Source organism: Eschrichtius robustus, chromosome 6 (assembly GCF_028021215.1).
Source record: "Eschrichtius robustus isolate mEscRob2 chromosome 6, mEscRob2.pri, whole genome shotgun sequence".
Lineage (NCBI taxonomy): Eukaryota > Metazoa > Chordata > Mammalia > Artiodactyla > Eschrichtiidae > Eschrichtius > Eschrichtius robustus.
The window spans coordinates 79,099,392-79,116,145 of record NC_090829.1 but is presented as its reverse complement, the minus strand read 5'-3'; the positions used below and the strand labels follow the sequence as shown (position 1 = coordinate 79,116,145).

The window sequence follows — 16,754 nt, the reverse complement described above, 5'->3', positions numbered from 1 at the left end:
AAATTTAAAACTTCTTTCTCTTCCCTTTCCTTTTTCCACATTAACTTGTTCATGATAAAACTGAAGGCATGCTGGGCTGTAAGAAAGTAGAAGTTCTAGACCTAATCCTAATACTAATTAGAATGTCACCTTAAAAATATCCTTTGACTTCTCTGGATTTCACTTTCCTCATTTGCAAATGGAAGATTGGTCAAGTCTATCTAAAACAGAACTGTGTCCTGTGGTTGGGATTGTAATGACCCCAATGACTCCATTTCAAATGCAGAATTTCCAGGTCTCTCTTGACTTCTCTCTCCTTCTGTTAAAGTTCTCTGCCATTAGCTTCCTGTCTTATATTCTTCACATTCTAGACTAATTCCCTGAATCTTTCACCTAGAAGGTTGCCTGTTTTCCTTTTAAGGCACTTACACTTCTCTCATTCATTTAGTCCAACAACCTGATATTGCCCTGTTCTCCCAACACAGACTATCACTCCAGCTCAGACTCCTTTTGTTTTTTCTCTGTGATGATTTAGCATAGATCATCTATTTTGTGTTCATAATTGTTGGCCTTTTTTCAGTCCCTTTTTATTCCCTTTCTTTCTATTCATTCTTTTTATTCCAATGAAGGGAACTTTTCTCCAGAAGACGCTACAAGGCCTTTTGGAAAAGGCTGCCCCCTCCCCTAATATTAATTAGCCCTGGTTTAGTCACTCAGCTTTCTTAGCCCCTGCTTCCCATTATAAACCCTCTAAGATCTCTTCCCTGGAGGGCCAACCTAGGAAGATTAAGCATTTAGAATGAGAAATCCACATTCTGAGATTTCTGACATCTCCAGCCTCTCTCTGCTACCTTCATTCCATTCTTTATATTCCACATTAGCATATAACACTTCAAAATCACAGAAGTAAGCTATATAATTTCCAAGATTCCTTCTAGTATTAATATTCTACTTATATATAAAGAGAATACTGGTGTCCTAATACAAATAATACACATTGTATATTTGGTAGTATGCCATGTTTCAGTGTGTATATCTCTACATATGTTCTTACTGGAATTCCTCACTCTTCTACTTCCTGCTTGTCATTCAGATTTTTTTGAAAAACAACATAACAACAAGTCCCTATCAACTGCATGAGCTATATCACCGGACAGTCTGTTCAAAGACCCTGGTTCCTTTCTTACCCTTGGGAAATTGTCCATGAGGAAACTGTGGTGGGGATTACAATTAACCCAAGTGTTCAGACTGAACCTGAGAGCCCTTTACCTCTCTATATATCCCAGTGATTGTGTTTAGAGAAAGTTCTTTGTGTTAACCATCCCTTCTTTCCTGTTTATGTGACATTCTTTCTTGACCCTGATGGATTTCTAGAGCCAAAGACATTCCTTGGAAGAAACCTCAGGTCAAAGTATCCTGTTCTTCTGGTTCTCCTTACTTAAAACATTATCGCTGGCTACAAATCCAACCTGGTCATGACATATCTACACAAGATCAGGGGTACTCTGTGTTTGTGTGGGGTTAGTGAGGGAAAAGAGAGAGCAGGTATGAGAAAGGAATATCCATTATCTCTAACACTGCAGGGTAAAGAGTTACTGTCTCTTTTTCTAGACTGTTTCATTCACCATTATTATTTCTATTTGCATATCTCAGGTAATTCTTTCCTCCTCCACCCGCTCCTTCTGCCGCTCCTTTTATCCTGGCACTGAGAACAGTATGAACTCTGAGTCTGTAATTACTCAAATCTCTGAATTCTGTTTGTAGACTGACTGATTTAACTCTCTCAACAGGACAATCATCTATCTCTCCTTGGTGTATGTGCTTGGCCATGTGATCAAGTCCATGGGTGCCTTACCAATACTGGGGGGACAAATGTTACACACGTGAGTAAAATCATGGAATAAACTAAACCACTTTTCCTCCATTGGGCAGGTAAATGTCTCACACATTCATTACAGATGTTTTTCTGTCTTCTTACCAATGATGTCCCTTTATTTTCCAATCTGTTTTAATACCAAATCGGTTAAGGAAAAACTTTGACCAGTTAAACTCTTTCCTGCTTTATCTGAGCTCATTTGTTTTTATTAAATATTTGGGGACTAGTAGAATGCCCAGTTAGTATCCTTTTCATAAAAACTCTTCATGTGCTTGAAGACATTAAAACCTTCATGCCCTCCATATTCCCTCACCTATTCACCCATCCACACATTGTACCTTTACCAGAGTTAAAAAAAAATGTCTGTGATATTTCCTTATAATACATTGTAGAATTCATTTTCAAAGCTTAGATTATTTCCATTTATGTGTAGTTCCATATATTCCAGTTGCTCTATCCCTCTTTATTAAGCTCTTGATGTTTATGATGCCAGAGACTCTTGATAGATTCTGATGTCTGTTGGTTCAGTCAGTAGAGAGGATTAGAGTTGTTCAAGAAGCAGGTCATACATATTCATGTTTATACTGTGCCTATATGTGTATTTTCCAATGAGTTAAGAATTTTGTTTGAAATTTAATAAATATTAGATACCTCCTTATTGTTGTCCCCTCAGAAATCAGTGACACTTCTCCTATTAGTTATGACTAGTTTAACATTTTATTTTGTGGTTACTAAGGATATGTGGGATAAGGGTTCACAAGGTCATTCTATTGAAGTGTCCCTTTGACTAAGACAAGATTGAGAACCAGTGCTTTAACTTTGGAGTTCCTTCAGTATCTGCTTCTATCTGTTGTGCACAAGGGGTAAATGAAACGATCAGTGACAAATCTCACCATGTAATATATACTTGCTGGCAGAAACTCAAGGATTATAAGTGTACCTGAGTCTCCCCTAGGAGTGAAGGCATATGGAAAATGCCCACAGTGTAGAAATGTGAAGAAGGTCTTTGCCCTTGTACACATTTTTTTTCTCTTGTAGCTCTATATTTCATTTCTACAGTTGTGTTTAGTATCAATGTGGTTAGTACTCTCACCTCTCCATTTCAGAGTCCTATCAATGGTCGGCCTGAGTCTAATAGCTTTGGGGACAGGAGGTATCAAACCCTGTGTGGCAGCTTTTGGTGGAGACCAGTTTGAAGAAAAACATGTAAGAGTCCTGTAATTTCTGTGTTTTCAAGAATGTAGAGCAGGCATCAAACGGCAGGTAACCATTTGCCAAGATTGAAGTGATCCACTAGTCAGATCATATCTGGGGAGCTGTGTTCAGTGCTGGGTACTGGTCATTAATAGAGGGAAAAACTGCAACATTTCAAAGGAAAGTGACCAGGGTGGTAGATGGACTAAAAGATGCTCTTATGAAGAAAGGTTGAGGGAAATGGAGATATTTATAGCCTGGATAAGATAAGAATTAAAGAGAATATTTTAGCTGTCTATAGATATTTGAAGGATGTCAGTAATTAAACCAAAGATCAATGGCTGAAAGCTATAGGAAGCTGGCTTCTGGCTTGATGGAAAGAAAAACTTCAAATAGTTGGAAGTAGTGAGTTTACTCTCACTTGAGGTACTTAAGAAGATACATGGTAATCACTTCGGGAATGGGAGGTGATGAGTAGTATGGAGATGATTTAAGCATCTCTAGCTTTGAGATTCTATGGAAGGGGAAAAGGACCATTTGGAATAAAACAGAATGAGTTTCTCTAGATGAACCTGTCTGGATGATCATTCCTTCTTTTCCTAAATACTTGCCACTGTCAGTGGGAGGGGAAAACAGTATGAATAAAGGTAAAAATGGGCCTGTATAAGGAAGCAGTGACAACTAGGCAAGGGAAGTAGTCTATGCTTAGATCAGCCAACATTTCTAGCTTCCTCTTTTTTCCTCTCAGCTTTCTTTTTTGGCTGTCTTCATGTGTTATTCCCTCTTCTGTAGCTAGTTACCATGTTTCTGGGTTTTCACTCTGTTCTTTCTCTGTGTCCTGTCTTCCTTCATGTCTCTAACCCTTCAGACCATTTGAGTTATTTTATATTCTTTATCTGCCTGAGGGTCCATAGATCATAATTGCTTGCTGACGTTGGAGAAATAACCAACCTCTGGCAAGTGGGATTCTATGCACAATGAACTATACACGTAGATTGGTGTAACGAGTTTAAATGGGGACCAGAAGAGGAAGCAAAACACACCATAAATAGAAAATGAGGATTGTGCTGATGTGTCAGGAAAAGATCCGAGGTGTCAGAATGAAGCACAGAAGTGCACAATGAATAAAGCATCAGCAACTGTATTTGAAAATTGCTTCATTTTGTAGCTGCTCCACAAAGATATTTCAATAATAGTACAAACCCACCTCCAGGTTTCCACCAGCCATTTCCAAGCCCACAGACATCCTTTTATACTCTTTGGCAGACTTCCCATAAACATTAGGTAAATTATCCTGTTTGAAGGACAATTTACTCCACTGTCCCATGTTCTAGTCCTATTCCTACCACACATTCCACAAAATCAATTATTTAATTTAGTCACTTAATGAATTCAGTTAATAAACATTTACTGAGTCTGTAGTATAACAGGTACTATGCTAGTGGGGATTACAGATAATAATAAGATACAATTTCTGCCCTAAAGGAACTCAACCTACAGAAAGAAACAGACATTTAATGCAAAGAAACTAATATTAGAATAGATATGTATAGGACACAGTACATAGGCATAGTGTACAAGATGATCATTTTTGCCAAGATAAAGGGGTAAAACAATGTTAAAGATGCTTGTGCTAGGGTTTGAAAGATAGGGAAATGTTTGGCGTCAGCGAGATATGTGTTAAAATATCTAATATGATATTCACATACCATGGAGGCAGTGCCTGAATCTGTCTCTGTGTATGTACCTCTCGCTTAGTCTGAATATGAGGTGGGGGGTGGAGCTAGGAGGCACATTGCACTAATGATTTGTCCTTTTTTTATTTTTTCAGGCAGAGGAACGGACTAGATACTTCTCAGTCTTCTACCTCTCCATCAATGCAGGGAGCTTGATTTCTACATTTGTCACACCCATGCTGAGAGGTTGGGATCTTTTCTGAGGGACTCTGTATAAGCTTTACTCTGGCCAGCCAGAAATCTGTTCAAGGCTTCCTCCTGTCCATCTTCTCCTTTTATAAGGGTTTGAAAATCTGAGAAAATTTCTTTTAATCTTGCTTTGTCTGGCCCAAAAGAAGGATTGTGGATTAGGTGATGGGAAGAAAAAGGATGGCTATGTCTATGACCTCAAAAACCTGAGCTTACAGAATAGAACATCAAAGACTTAAGATTCAGGATTAATTTGTTTTGTTTTGTTTTGTTTTCCTGTAGGAGATGTGCAATGTTTTGGGAAAGACTGCTATGCATTGGCTTTTGGAGTTCCAGGATTGCTTATGGTGATAGCTCTTGGTAAGTGCAGTGGAGCAAAGGAAACTAATAGCCACTGATGCCTTCCACATGTAAAGCATGATGTAAGCACTTTACACAAACTATTTCATTCAGTCCTCACACTAACCTATTAGGTAAGTGTTATTGTAGGGGTTTTCCCTAGACGTTGGCGATAAATTAACTGAATAAAGTCAGAAACCTCAAAAAAAGTGCCCAAGGTTACATAACTAATAAGAAGTTTCCTAGAGAGCTTTAAAAAAGACTGATCCCTGGACCCTATGTAGGACTAATTAAGTCAGGATCTCTGTGGGATAGGGCCTTGGCATCTGTAACTTTTTAAGTATCTACGTGATTCTGATGTGTAGTCAAGGTTGAGATGTACTGATCTACACTACAGTATATAATGAAGCAAGGAAAATAATTAATCCTTCCTTTTGAACTAGCTTATTTCATCTGATGGTTATTTATCTGGTAATTGGAAGACTTTTAAAATTCGTTGGGCCTTTTAAAGTAGCTTCTAGGTTTAGCCGTTTCTGCCCTGCTCTGCAATGCTCCCAAGAAGTTTGCTCTTAAGCAAAGAGAATAAGAGGTGTTGGATAAGTAGGGGGAAACTGATGCACCTTAGATCAAGTGGCATTCTCTTTACCACAGGGAACCCAGGAATGGAAGTGGAACGGGGATGTGTGTGTTGCTTAATTTACACAGCCTAAAGGGAAACTTGGACATGATTGTTTCTAATCATTGACCTGGAAACCTGTTCTCACACTGAGCCTTTGGGTGACACCGCCCCCCTGGAAGATATCCAGTCCAAACACATAAAGAGCTCAATAGAGGATAAAGAGCCCAGAGACTCAATGTTCCATCTGATTATTTTCTACCGGGGGTTGGGGGGGTCTAATAGTATTATATCAGATTGCAATTCCAATTCCAAGGAAATGTATGCGTAATTCCTGGAGCCCTGTGATAATACATTCTTTACTTCCTTCTCCCTTTTTTTTTTTTTTAACATCTTTATTGGAGTATATTTGCTTTACAATGGTGTGTTAGTTTCTGCTCTATAACAAAGTGAATCAGTTATACATATACATATGTTCCCATATCTCTTCCCTCTTGCGTCTCCCTCCCTCCCACCCTCCCTATCCCACCCTCCCTATCCCACCCCTCTAGGTGGTCACAAAGCACCGAGCTGATCTCCCTGTGACCTTCTCCCTTTGAAGTCAAATATTTTCCTGGTTTTCCTCTGATTAGTACTATGTCTTTTTCTCTGGATCATTGAACAATAATATTATTTACATATCAGAGTAATTATGACGATCAAAAGAGATGCTGTAATGGAAATGTTTAATAAATTATGAAATGTTAAATAAGTATTAGCTGTCATCATTAGTCAGCTGCTTCAATTTTCTGGGTACTAATAAATAAGTCAGTTCTCTGACTTTTCACTATAATTTAATTTATTCATTTGATTTTTTTTCACTCATTAATTTGATAGACATTGACTTAATGAGCCGTTTATGTGTCAGATTCTGTGCTAGGTATTGGGGTCACACTGGTGAATTAGATAGCTACGGAATTCATGCTTTCAAAGAATTTATTTGGTCCAGCAGGAGGAGGGAGACAGATAAGAAAACAGGAAATTTCAATATAGTATGATCACTGTCACAGCTGGTGAAATACAGAGAAAGCTATAGGAACACATAGGAGGGATATCTGACTAAGACTTCGAGGGTCAGGAAAGAAGTGATGTGTAAGGTAAGACCTAAAGGATTAGCAGCAATTAATTCAAAGATTAATCAAAGAAAAGATTGAAAGTGAAACAGAAATAGGACACGGTATCTGTAAGACAAGGAGATGAGAAATAGTATGACATATTTGAAGGCCTTAAAGGAATTCAAATTGCCTGGAGCGTAAATGGAAAGATAGAGAGGAGAAATTGACAGAAACTAGATAATAAAGGGCCTTTTAACCTACTAAGGAATTAGAACTTTATCAGGAGACTAGTAGGGAGCTTCAAAAGGATTTTGAATAGAGGAATGATTGTTAGATTTTTATTTTTCAGTGGTATTTCTGACTGTAATGTGGAGAAAGAATGGGTTAAGGGTGAGACAAGGATACCCTTTGTCTTGATTACTGAATTTTGGTACTCCCTTAAATTTTGTGCTCAAGGTGAGTGCCTCACTTAGCTCACCCTCCTTGGCCCTGACAGAATTGACAAACTTGATATGATTAGATGTGTGAAAGTAAGGGAGAAGGTAAGCCAAGATTGAATGTAGGGTTCTGGCTTGAGCAAATGGTGGATAGTAGGGTTATTAACTGATAATAAGGAAGAATAGGTTTGGGGCAATACTAATGAATTTAGTTTTGGATACATTACATTTTAGATGTCCTTGAAACATTTAATTGGGAGTATCAAACATTTATTTGGAAATACAGGTTTAAAGTTCAGAAGAAATGTTTCAGCTATAAAGATCTGGAGCTATTAATATATGGATAGCAATTAATTCATGAAAATAGATGGAATAACTAAGAGATAATAAGAGTAGGGTAAAAAGACAGCAAGGATAGAACCGTGAGGAACACAGGTATTTAAAAGACAGTCAAATGCATATATACACTACCAAACGTAAAATAGATAGCTAGTGGGAAGCAACCGCATAGCACAGGGAGATCAGCTCTATGCTTTGTGACCACCTAGAGGGGTGGGATAGGGAGGGTGGGAGGGAGGGAGATGCAAGAGGGACGAGATATGGTAACATATGTATATGTATAACTGATTCACTTTGTTATACAGCAGAAACTAACACACCATTGTAAAGCAATTATACTCCAATAAAGATGTTAAAAAAAAAAGAAAAAGACAGTCAAATGATCTAAGCACCAGGAATTAGAGATAAACAAGTTATGGTACCTATTTGCAAGGAATTTTATTTTCCTGGTGAAGATACAGATAAGTGAACAATGAAGTTCTGTTCACTGTGATAAGTGCAGAAATAAAGATATCTACAAGGAAGTGCAGCAAAGGCATGAGTAACTAGGTTGCACTGAAGTTATTCAAATAAAGATTCACAAAAGAAAAGTTGGGGAAGGGCTCTCCGGGTAGGAAAAAAACAGTGCAAATGGAGAGGCAGAAAACAGAACATCGTATTTTGAGAACCAGTGTGATTTCATTAATGCCAGAATCAAATCTCTAAGGGGCAATCTCTATGGCATAAACCTTTAGAATAATGTTTCAAATTTGTATGGGAATGAGTCTTAATGTAATGAAAACTTAATAATGATTATTTTCTCCAATATATAGATTGTCAATTCTTTGTTATGTATTTATATTATTAAATGAGATTATTCAGTGTTGAGCATACCTTTATACAAGCCAGCATTTACTTGTAAGTTCTTGTATTTCCTTTACAATGAAAATGTGTTAAGGGTCAAATTTTGTATTTGAATTAGGTAAAGGGTTCAACAGTTAACAACAAAAAAAGACAGGCAAAGAGGGAAAACCCACAGATGAGACTAAGAAGGAATGGCCAAAGTGATAGTTGTTCTATCTTGGCTACCAAGAGGATTTCAAGAAGGGACTCATTCAGAGTAACAAATGTTACTGACTGGGAAGGCAAGATAAGGGTGGAAAATGTCCATTAAATATAGCGACAAGAGGGTCATTGATTTGATGATATCAGCTATGGTAGATTGGTGGAGATTCGAGACTAATTAGAGTAGATTGGGAAGTGAATAAGAGGGACGAAAGGGAAGACAGTATTTATAGCTAAAAGGCGACATGGAGTCAAGAGAGGATATTGAGCATGCTTGAATGTCATTAGGAAGACTCTAGTAAAGAAACATGTTGAAGATGTAATATAAGACAGTATAATCAGTACGAAAGTACACATGGCACAATTGCCTTTATACAGGAGGAGGAACATCAATCACCCTCACCTAAATGGAGAAAGGAGAGGATGGGTGTGGATACAGAAGTTAATAGATTTGGTGGCAAGAAGTTGAGGGAGTTTTCATTTGAAGCCTTCTATCTTCTTTGTGAAGTAAGAGGCAACGTCTACTAGTGGGAGGAGATGGTAGAGAAACTCAAGGTCCCTACTCATCTTCTTTAGTTAAGTGGCCTTGAAATTTAAGTGTGAACTTGTCAAGGTCTTCCTTTTATCACTTCACTGTCACTTTTTAGACCAGAATTCCTGAGAATTTCAGCCTCTTTCTGGGATCATTCTTAGTTTCAAGAGCAGTCTATTTCCTGTCCAAAATCTTCCACTTATCTAGATACCTCTTTATCTGCCCACTGGTCTCCCAGGAATAGCATTCTTTCTCTGAACTATTTTTTCTATCAACAATAAGAAGGCTGTGGTAGGTAAATGGTGCTATTTGGAGAAGCTTTGTGGAAACTGAGAGGATAAATAAAGAAAAAGTGGTAGAGTGAATCTGACTGAGAGGAATGGAGAAATTAGAAAGTTAAGATAGAGAAAAGTAAGGTGATTCAGGCATTCTGGATGTAAGGATATTGGAAATTGCTACTGGTCACTGAGAAAAGCATCTTAGGTAGAAGATCTACTAGAGGGGCATCTTGCTGGAGCTGGGAAGTCCATTCAGGAGGAAAGTACATCTGGGAGGGTACCAAGATGGAGGTTTCCCACGGATTTTAGTTAAATTTAATAAATTGGAAAAAAATTTACTTTTTTATAATTGTAAAAGTAATATCTCATTGCTGGTAATTTGGAAAATAAAGGAGAAAATAAGAAAATTAAATTCACCTATAGATAACTGTGGAGATGTGGTTAAAGGATAAAGATAGGCGTTGAGGGAAAGAGAATGAGCTCAAGAACAGAAATAGAACAGAAAAGAATTTTTCATAGGAATGATAAATAGTGGTTAGAGGATAAGGTGCCAAATGGAGAATAATGAAAGGTAAAGTGGGAAGTGGTAGGTTGAGGGGAGCTCCATTGCAGACAGGGGCCACCTCTTTTTTATCTTTATTACCAGTAGTATCTAGCACAGTGTGTAATGCAAGAATGAATGAATGAGGTGCTTTATGGTGGTTAAGAGTATAGATTCTTGAGTCAGGCCTCAGGTCAAAAATGCAGTTTCTGGCACTTTCTTGTACAAATTGCTTAATTTCTTTAATCCTTGATTTCTTCATGTGTAAAATAGAGTATTACATATTTTGTCAGGTTAAATCAGTACTGTATGTAAAATGCCTAACACTTCACATATAATAATAAATCTTCAAGAGATCATTAATGATAATAATAACCACCAGGATAATAATGAATTTGGGAAGGCCTTCCATGCCAGGAGTTTGGGCTTGTTAGGTAGGTCCAGGAAAAAAGATTTTAATTTGGCATCAGATAAAAGAAGAAGAGAACAGGACTGAGAAACTAGTTGGTGGCCGTTTTGTTAATACAGGGTAGAAGTTGTGAGGTCCTACACAAGAGTCGCAGCAGTGATGATGCAAAAGAGGGGGCAGGCAGGAAATGCACTGAAGACAGAGGGTCAGTGAAAGTTGGTAATATGTCAGATGTAGAGATGAAGAAAGAAGAGTGAGAATTCAAAGGTGACTTTCATTTCTGTGATAACAGGAAAGTCTCAACACTGACCATTTTGGCTCCCATAGTTTTTATAACTCCAAAGTCAGGTAGCGTCAGTCAGTTCCCTCCCTTTATGAGATGTGCCAGTTGCTCCTATATTTCAGCATTCTGTCTTTAGTGTTTACATACTGAATGTGCTAAATGAGAAGGTAAGAACCTTATTTGTCTATCAACTGCAGTTGTGTTTGCAATGGGAAGCAAAATATACAGAAAACCACCTCCTGAAGGAAACATAGTGACTCAAGTTGTCAAATGTATCTGGGTAAGTCCATGAATTATTTGCCTGCCTTTTTCAATCAAAGGGAAAGAGATGCTGTGCTGAGCATATAGGCCTTCAAACATGGCTTTTCTCAATGACCTCTGCTCTACTTCTGTGCCTTTTGGCAAACTGAGATTAATCGGTCTTCCCTCTGTGCCTCTACTTAACCATTAAGTTAAAAATAATGTAATCGTTTTTAAAAATGGGCAAAAGTCTTCTGAAATGTAGTTATATATGTTGCCAACAGAAAATAAGGATAGGTAAAATTAGATTTGAAATATTCTGAAATTCAATGCCTGAAGAAATCAAAAGGTTGGAGTAAGTCACTTAAGAGTTATGTGTGTTTGAGGGAAGAGATAATGAATTGGAAAAAGCAGGGGATGGTTTCTTTGGTCTCTCCTCTGATATCCACGCTGTGCCCTAGTTTGCCATTTCCAACCGTTTCAAGAACCGTTCTGCGGACATTCCAAAGCGAGAGCACTGGCTGGACTGGGCAGCTGAGAAATACCCAGTAAGTTGGAACTGCAGAAACATCTGATGCCTCCATGTAGTCTTTCCTAATGTCCAAACTGATTCCCTCCTGCTGTATTTGACCTCTTCTCTTACTGTTCTGGGCCACTTCTACTCTAAGCAAGAAAACCCTATCTGGCAATTCAGCCTGTTCCTTCTCACCCCTTCTTGCAGAGGCAGCTCATTATGGATGTGAAGGCACTGACCAGGGTACTATTTCTTTATATCCCGTTGCCCATGTTCTGGGCTCTTTTGGATCAGCAGGTAAGAATGGAGACACAAGAGGGAGGAGATATGGGAATATATGTATACGTATAGCTGATTCACTTTGTTATACAGCAGAAACTAACACACCATTGTAAAACAATTATACTCCAATAAAGATGTTTAAAAAAAAAAAAAGAATAGTTCTTTTGAAAGCTACCCCTTCTTCCAGCCCCTTCCCTCTCAGAGAAAGGGATTTCTTTTAATAGCATCTGTTTGCCCTAGGGCTCACGATGGACCTTGCAAGCCACCAGGATGAATGGGAATTTGGTGAGTAGAAGAGATTTTTCCAGAGAAGTCTATCATTTTCTTTATAATCCATATTAAGGAGAAATTTCTTTGTGTTTTTGCCTGAAAAGTGACATAAGATCATAAGAGATGTGTCTTTAGCATGAAGATCCTGAGTAGGCAAAGTAAAGAAAGCAAATCTAGAAAGAAAAAACAGAATCTTATCTTTAGAAATCAGAAATGTAAGGATGGAAAGGTTTAAATGTATACAAAGAAGCATTGAGAGGGTAGCAAATGAAGTGATAGAGCCTAGGGGAGTGGATGTTTTCTTCCATCTAAGCCTGGCCAGGGCACAGCGGGTTTGATTGCTGCTACAACACAATTGGCACCATCTCTTAGGCAGGGCTAACAGCAGAGGACCCAGAGGTGGGATATTTTGTACATGGATACAGAAATAACGGGAAAATTGTAAACATTATTTCCTCTTTTTCCAATTTCCATTCATTGGCAAAAAGTCTTCTCTCATTTGTTCCCACTTCCTAGATTATTGTATTATTCTTCTATCGTCTCAGTTGTGAAGAGGGCAGGGTAGAATGATGCCAGGGTTTTATGATGCCAGTCTGTTTGGAGCCTGCTTAATATAATTTCACTTTTTTCCTTCCCCTGGCTGTCCAGGATTTACCATGTTTGTCCTCTTTTTGACCTCCTGGAGAACAACTTCAGAAACACTGTGTGTCAGTGGGAGTCTTCACCCTAACCATGATGTCTTGTCCTTCGTATTATTACCACCTATGACTGCAGTTACTGAGATGAATAAAAAACACACTGACTCTATTCTCTTTCAAGTTAAAGAAAGTATAATGCACAGAAAATAAGATTCTCCCTTAAGCCCATCTGCCTTCAGGAGACATAGCCTAAAGCCATTCCCAGTCTCTTTCCCCACATACTCTTACAAGGATAATAGTGATCCTGAACCAAAGACCTGATGGATTTTACCTTACGCTTCTCACCTGCTAATTAGCAAGATGGTTGATCTAGGCTTTTTTTTTGTCTTTAGGCCACCATCTTAATGTCATTTGTTATCATGTTTCAGGGTTTTTTTGTGCTTCAGCCTGACCAGATGCAGGTAGGAGACTTCTCTATAGTGCCGGGTACTTATTTCTTTCCTCATCTACACCATTGCCTGTAGTAGTAGGATTACCAACCATAATTTGATGTTTTTTTCCTTGTATGCTGAGGAGAGCTAAACATAGGGATGAAAATATTCTCTTTAAGCCCCACACTTCTCTTTCACATCCTCTGTTAAGTAAGTAGCTCCTGATCAACTCAAGGGAGACTGAGTTTTGAGCTCACAGGGCAAGTATAAGCACTGGATTTTTTTCCATGTCAAGTATCATGGAAATATTGTCAAAGAAAGTATAAGGCTTTGTTGTGTGAGCAACAAAATCAGAATGTGTTTATTGGTGACTCCCAGGTATTTTTTAAAACTCTTGTTCAACAATCCCCAATTCTTCCTTCTCTCATTCCTTTCTCCTGGCCTTGACATTTTTCCCTTGGCTGTGGTGCTGAAGAAGATAAGTGAAAATGGGAGGGGAAAGCTCCCAGTTGATTGACAGAAAAACAGGTTCAGAGTGAAACTGGTTCCTTGGGATATTTGGAAGCTAATGTGCTATGCAGGGGAAATAGAGTCTTGGGTGTAAAGAGACTGAAAGATGTGGAATCATTCTGTACATAGTATGATGAAAGTGTGTTTGGATGTGAGAGAGAGTGCACACATGCAAATGAGAGCACATGCTCACACTCATGATAGAAGAACACTTGTAACTAATCCTTTTTACCATGGTGTTACAGGTACTAAATCCCTTTTTGGTTCTTATCTTCATCCCATTGTTTGACCTTGTCATTTATCGTCTGGTCTCCAAGTGTGGCATTAACTTCACGTAAGTGCTCACTATGCCTATGTTACTCCAAACTGACTCAACATTTGCCCAGTTTGATAAAGAGTCAATATCTTTTCTACTTAGTGATGATTTGTTTTGATTTATCATTTTTCTGCTTCTGTTTATCCATGTTAGATTAAACGCCTGTTAATACTGGAGGACGGGAATTAGATCTAATTAATTCTTATGATAGAGAGTCCAAGCCATTACTGCAGACTTACATATGTGATGTTGAAGAGTTAGGACTATACTTCATGGAAAGTCAAAAGTATGTGAGATTAGGCTCCTAAACCAACTTGTTGCTTTGTTCTTGAAAGTTGCCTCTTCAAAGAAGTCCAAAGCCTTTGAGGATAACTAATCCCTTTAAATCTTCTACTGTCCCTATGAAACAAATGGGGGACCTCATAAGAGTGGGGATAGAATTGTCCCTAATTACTGCTTTCCCCCCCTTCTAAATAGAAGTGTTATTCTTTGTAAAGTTTGACAGAGGAGGGTGTTAAGTCTTCTCTAATTTCTGATTTAATAGCAATTTCCTTTTGATAACCACTTACCATATTCAAATGACCTTTTGTCATTTACTCATTCATTGAGCAGTTTATTGAGTTCAGCACCAGGTGCTATGCAAATGTAAAAGCACAAATCTTGCTCTTAAGGTGTTTACTCTTTAGTAAGGAAGCTAGAAAATATGCAAGGTTAATTATTGCAACAAGGTGAAATATGTTAAGTGCCCTAAGAAGGAAAGCAAAGTGCCAGGGAAATGCAGAGATGGAAGAGAGATGGAAGAGAGAGGCCAGGGTCAAGAAAGACTTCTGAAGAAGAGGAAAAGGAGGTAATAATATATAGTGACTACTATATGGTAAATGTTCAGTAAATCTGGCTATATTACTATTATTTTTGTTATTATGACATAATGGATTAAAAAAAATCATAAGCAAAGATAGAGGGAAAAATTTGGTGCGTTACAGAGGACAATTCAGTATGACTCAGGTAAAAGTAGAAAGAAGGTTGTTTGAAGGGGAGGCAATACTTTGAAAAGTAATTGGGACCAAATTAGCTAAGCTTAGGGGGTTTAGATTTTATTCTTTAGAGTCTAGAGTTTAGCTATAATTGTCTCTTTCTTTCCCCTATAGATCACTTAGGAAAATGGCTGTTGGTATGATCCTAGCATGCCTGGCCTTTGCAGTTGCTGCTACTGTAGAGATAAAAATTAATGTGAGTACAATAGATCTTAAGCCATGAGGGCAGGACCATACCTATTTTGTTCACTTTTCTGACTTGTTCAATCTTGATTCCCTGGGCCCTAAGCACAGTACCTGTTTTAAAGAAGGTGCATAATCAGTGTTTGTGGTAAATGAGTAGATACAGGGGTAGAGCAGCAGTGCAAAATGAAGCCCACCTCCCACCTGAGTGATTCAGAGTATATTGTCAAGGAATTTCTAAGCACCGGTATCCAAGATATATAACCATCTCTTAGATAGCTTACCAGACACTCAAACAAATAACTTTTGGCAGATTGAATAGCCACTATTAGGGAATGATGTATGAGGCCACGGCTGAGTCAAAAAGCATGGAGTTTGTTACCTGGCATCAGTGCTTGCTATATTGAGCTGGTATTTCCCCCTCCAAACTGCCTTCAGAGTTTTCTAAGCCAAATGCTCTTTAGAGGTAGAAAACTGTGTCCTCCTGACTAGATGAGCTAGGCTGTCGAGAAAGGACTGAGGTATGTGTTCTCATGGTATCTGAAGGGTTATTTGTTGGTAATTCTAACATGTGTTCTGTGTCCTAAGGAAATGGCCCCACCCCAACCAGATTCCCAAGAGATTTTCCTACAAGTCTTGAATCTGGCAGATAATGAGGTGGAGGTTACAGTGCTGGGAGATGAAAACAACTCTCTGTTGGCAGAGTCCATCAAATCCTTTCAGGTGACGTATGGACTTGAATGAATCAGAAATACATTCAGATTATGCGCCAAGGCAGCAGCATAATACAGTGGTGAAGAGCGTGCACTTGGGGAGTCAAACTGCCCCAGTCCAATTCCTGGTTCTGCCACTCCCTAGCTATAAGACCCTGAACAGGTTATTTGATCTCTAAGCCTCAGTTTTAGCATCTGTAAAATGGCAATAATTTTTATGTCATAAGCTGTTGTAAGGATAAATATTATATGTAAAGTGCTTAGCATAATGTCTGGGACATTGTAAGCTCTCAATAGGTTGTAATTTGTCTTATTATTTCAAACTGCCTTGTAACACACACCCTGTGGAAGAGTTTGGCTTGCATATTTTCACTACTATATTATACATATTCTGAAATATTCATTTAAAAATATTTTTTAAATAATAAAAGTAATATACGTTTATTGTAGAAAATTGGGGAGTATGTCAAAAGATATAAAAACCACCTATAAATCCATCACACGGAGATAATCATAGTTAGCATTTTTGTATAAATGAATAAACAAATTTTTAAAAAGTGTTGAAACACTATATGTTGTATTGACCTTGATTTTTTTCTTAATGTTAACTGCATCATAAGCATTTTCCCATGCCCTTAGGTAAACTTTGAGAATGTGATTTTAATGGATACATAATATTCTATTCTGTGGCTATAACATGGTTTAGTAAAATATTTCCTTATAGGTATTTAATTTTT

General features: G+C 38.0%; 1 protein-coding gene across 1 annotated transcript in view; it reads left to right on the top strand.

Moving 5' to 3' along the window:
• Positions 1-16,754, top strand: part of SLC15A2 (solute carrier family 15 member 2) — a 44,209-nt gene that overhangs the window by 9,156 nt on the left and 18,299 nt on the right. The window contains exons 4-15 of the mRNA XM_068546635.1: positions 1,770-1,862; positions 2,962-3,061; positions 4,881-4,971; positions 5,257-5,334; positions 11,084-11,166; positions 11,588-11,674; positions 11,848-11,937; positions 12,163-12,207; positions 13,259-13,291; positions 14,017-14,105; positions 15,236-15,317; positions 15,893-16,027. Of these exons, the coding sequence (XP_068402736.1) occupies positions 1,770-1,862; positions 2,962-3,061; positions 4,881-4,971; positions 5,257-5,334; positions 11,084-11,166; positions 11,588-11,674; positions 11,848-11,937; positions 12,163-12,207; positions 13,259-13,291; positions 14,017-14,105; positions 15,236-15,317; positions 15,893-16,027 (1,006 nt within the window). The remainder of the gene's footprint in view (positions 1-1,769; positions 1,863-2,961; positions 3,062-4,880; positions 4,972-5,256; positions 5,335-11,083; positions 11,167-11,587; positions 11,675-11,847; positions 11,938-12,162; positions 12,208-13,258; positions 13,292-14,016; positions 14,106-15,235; positions 15,318-15,892; positions 16,028-16,754) is intronic.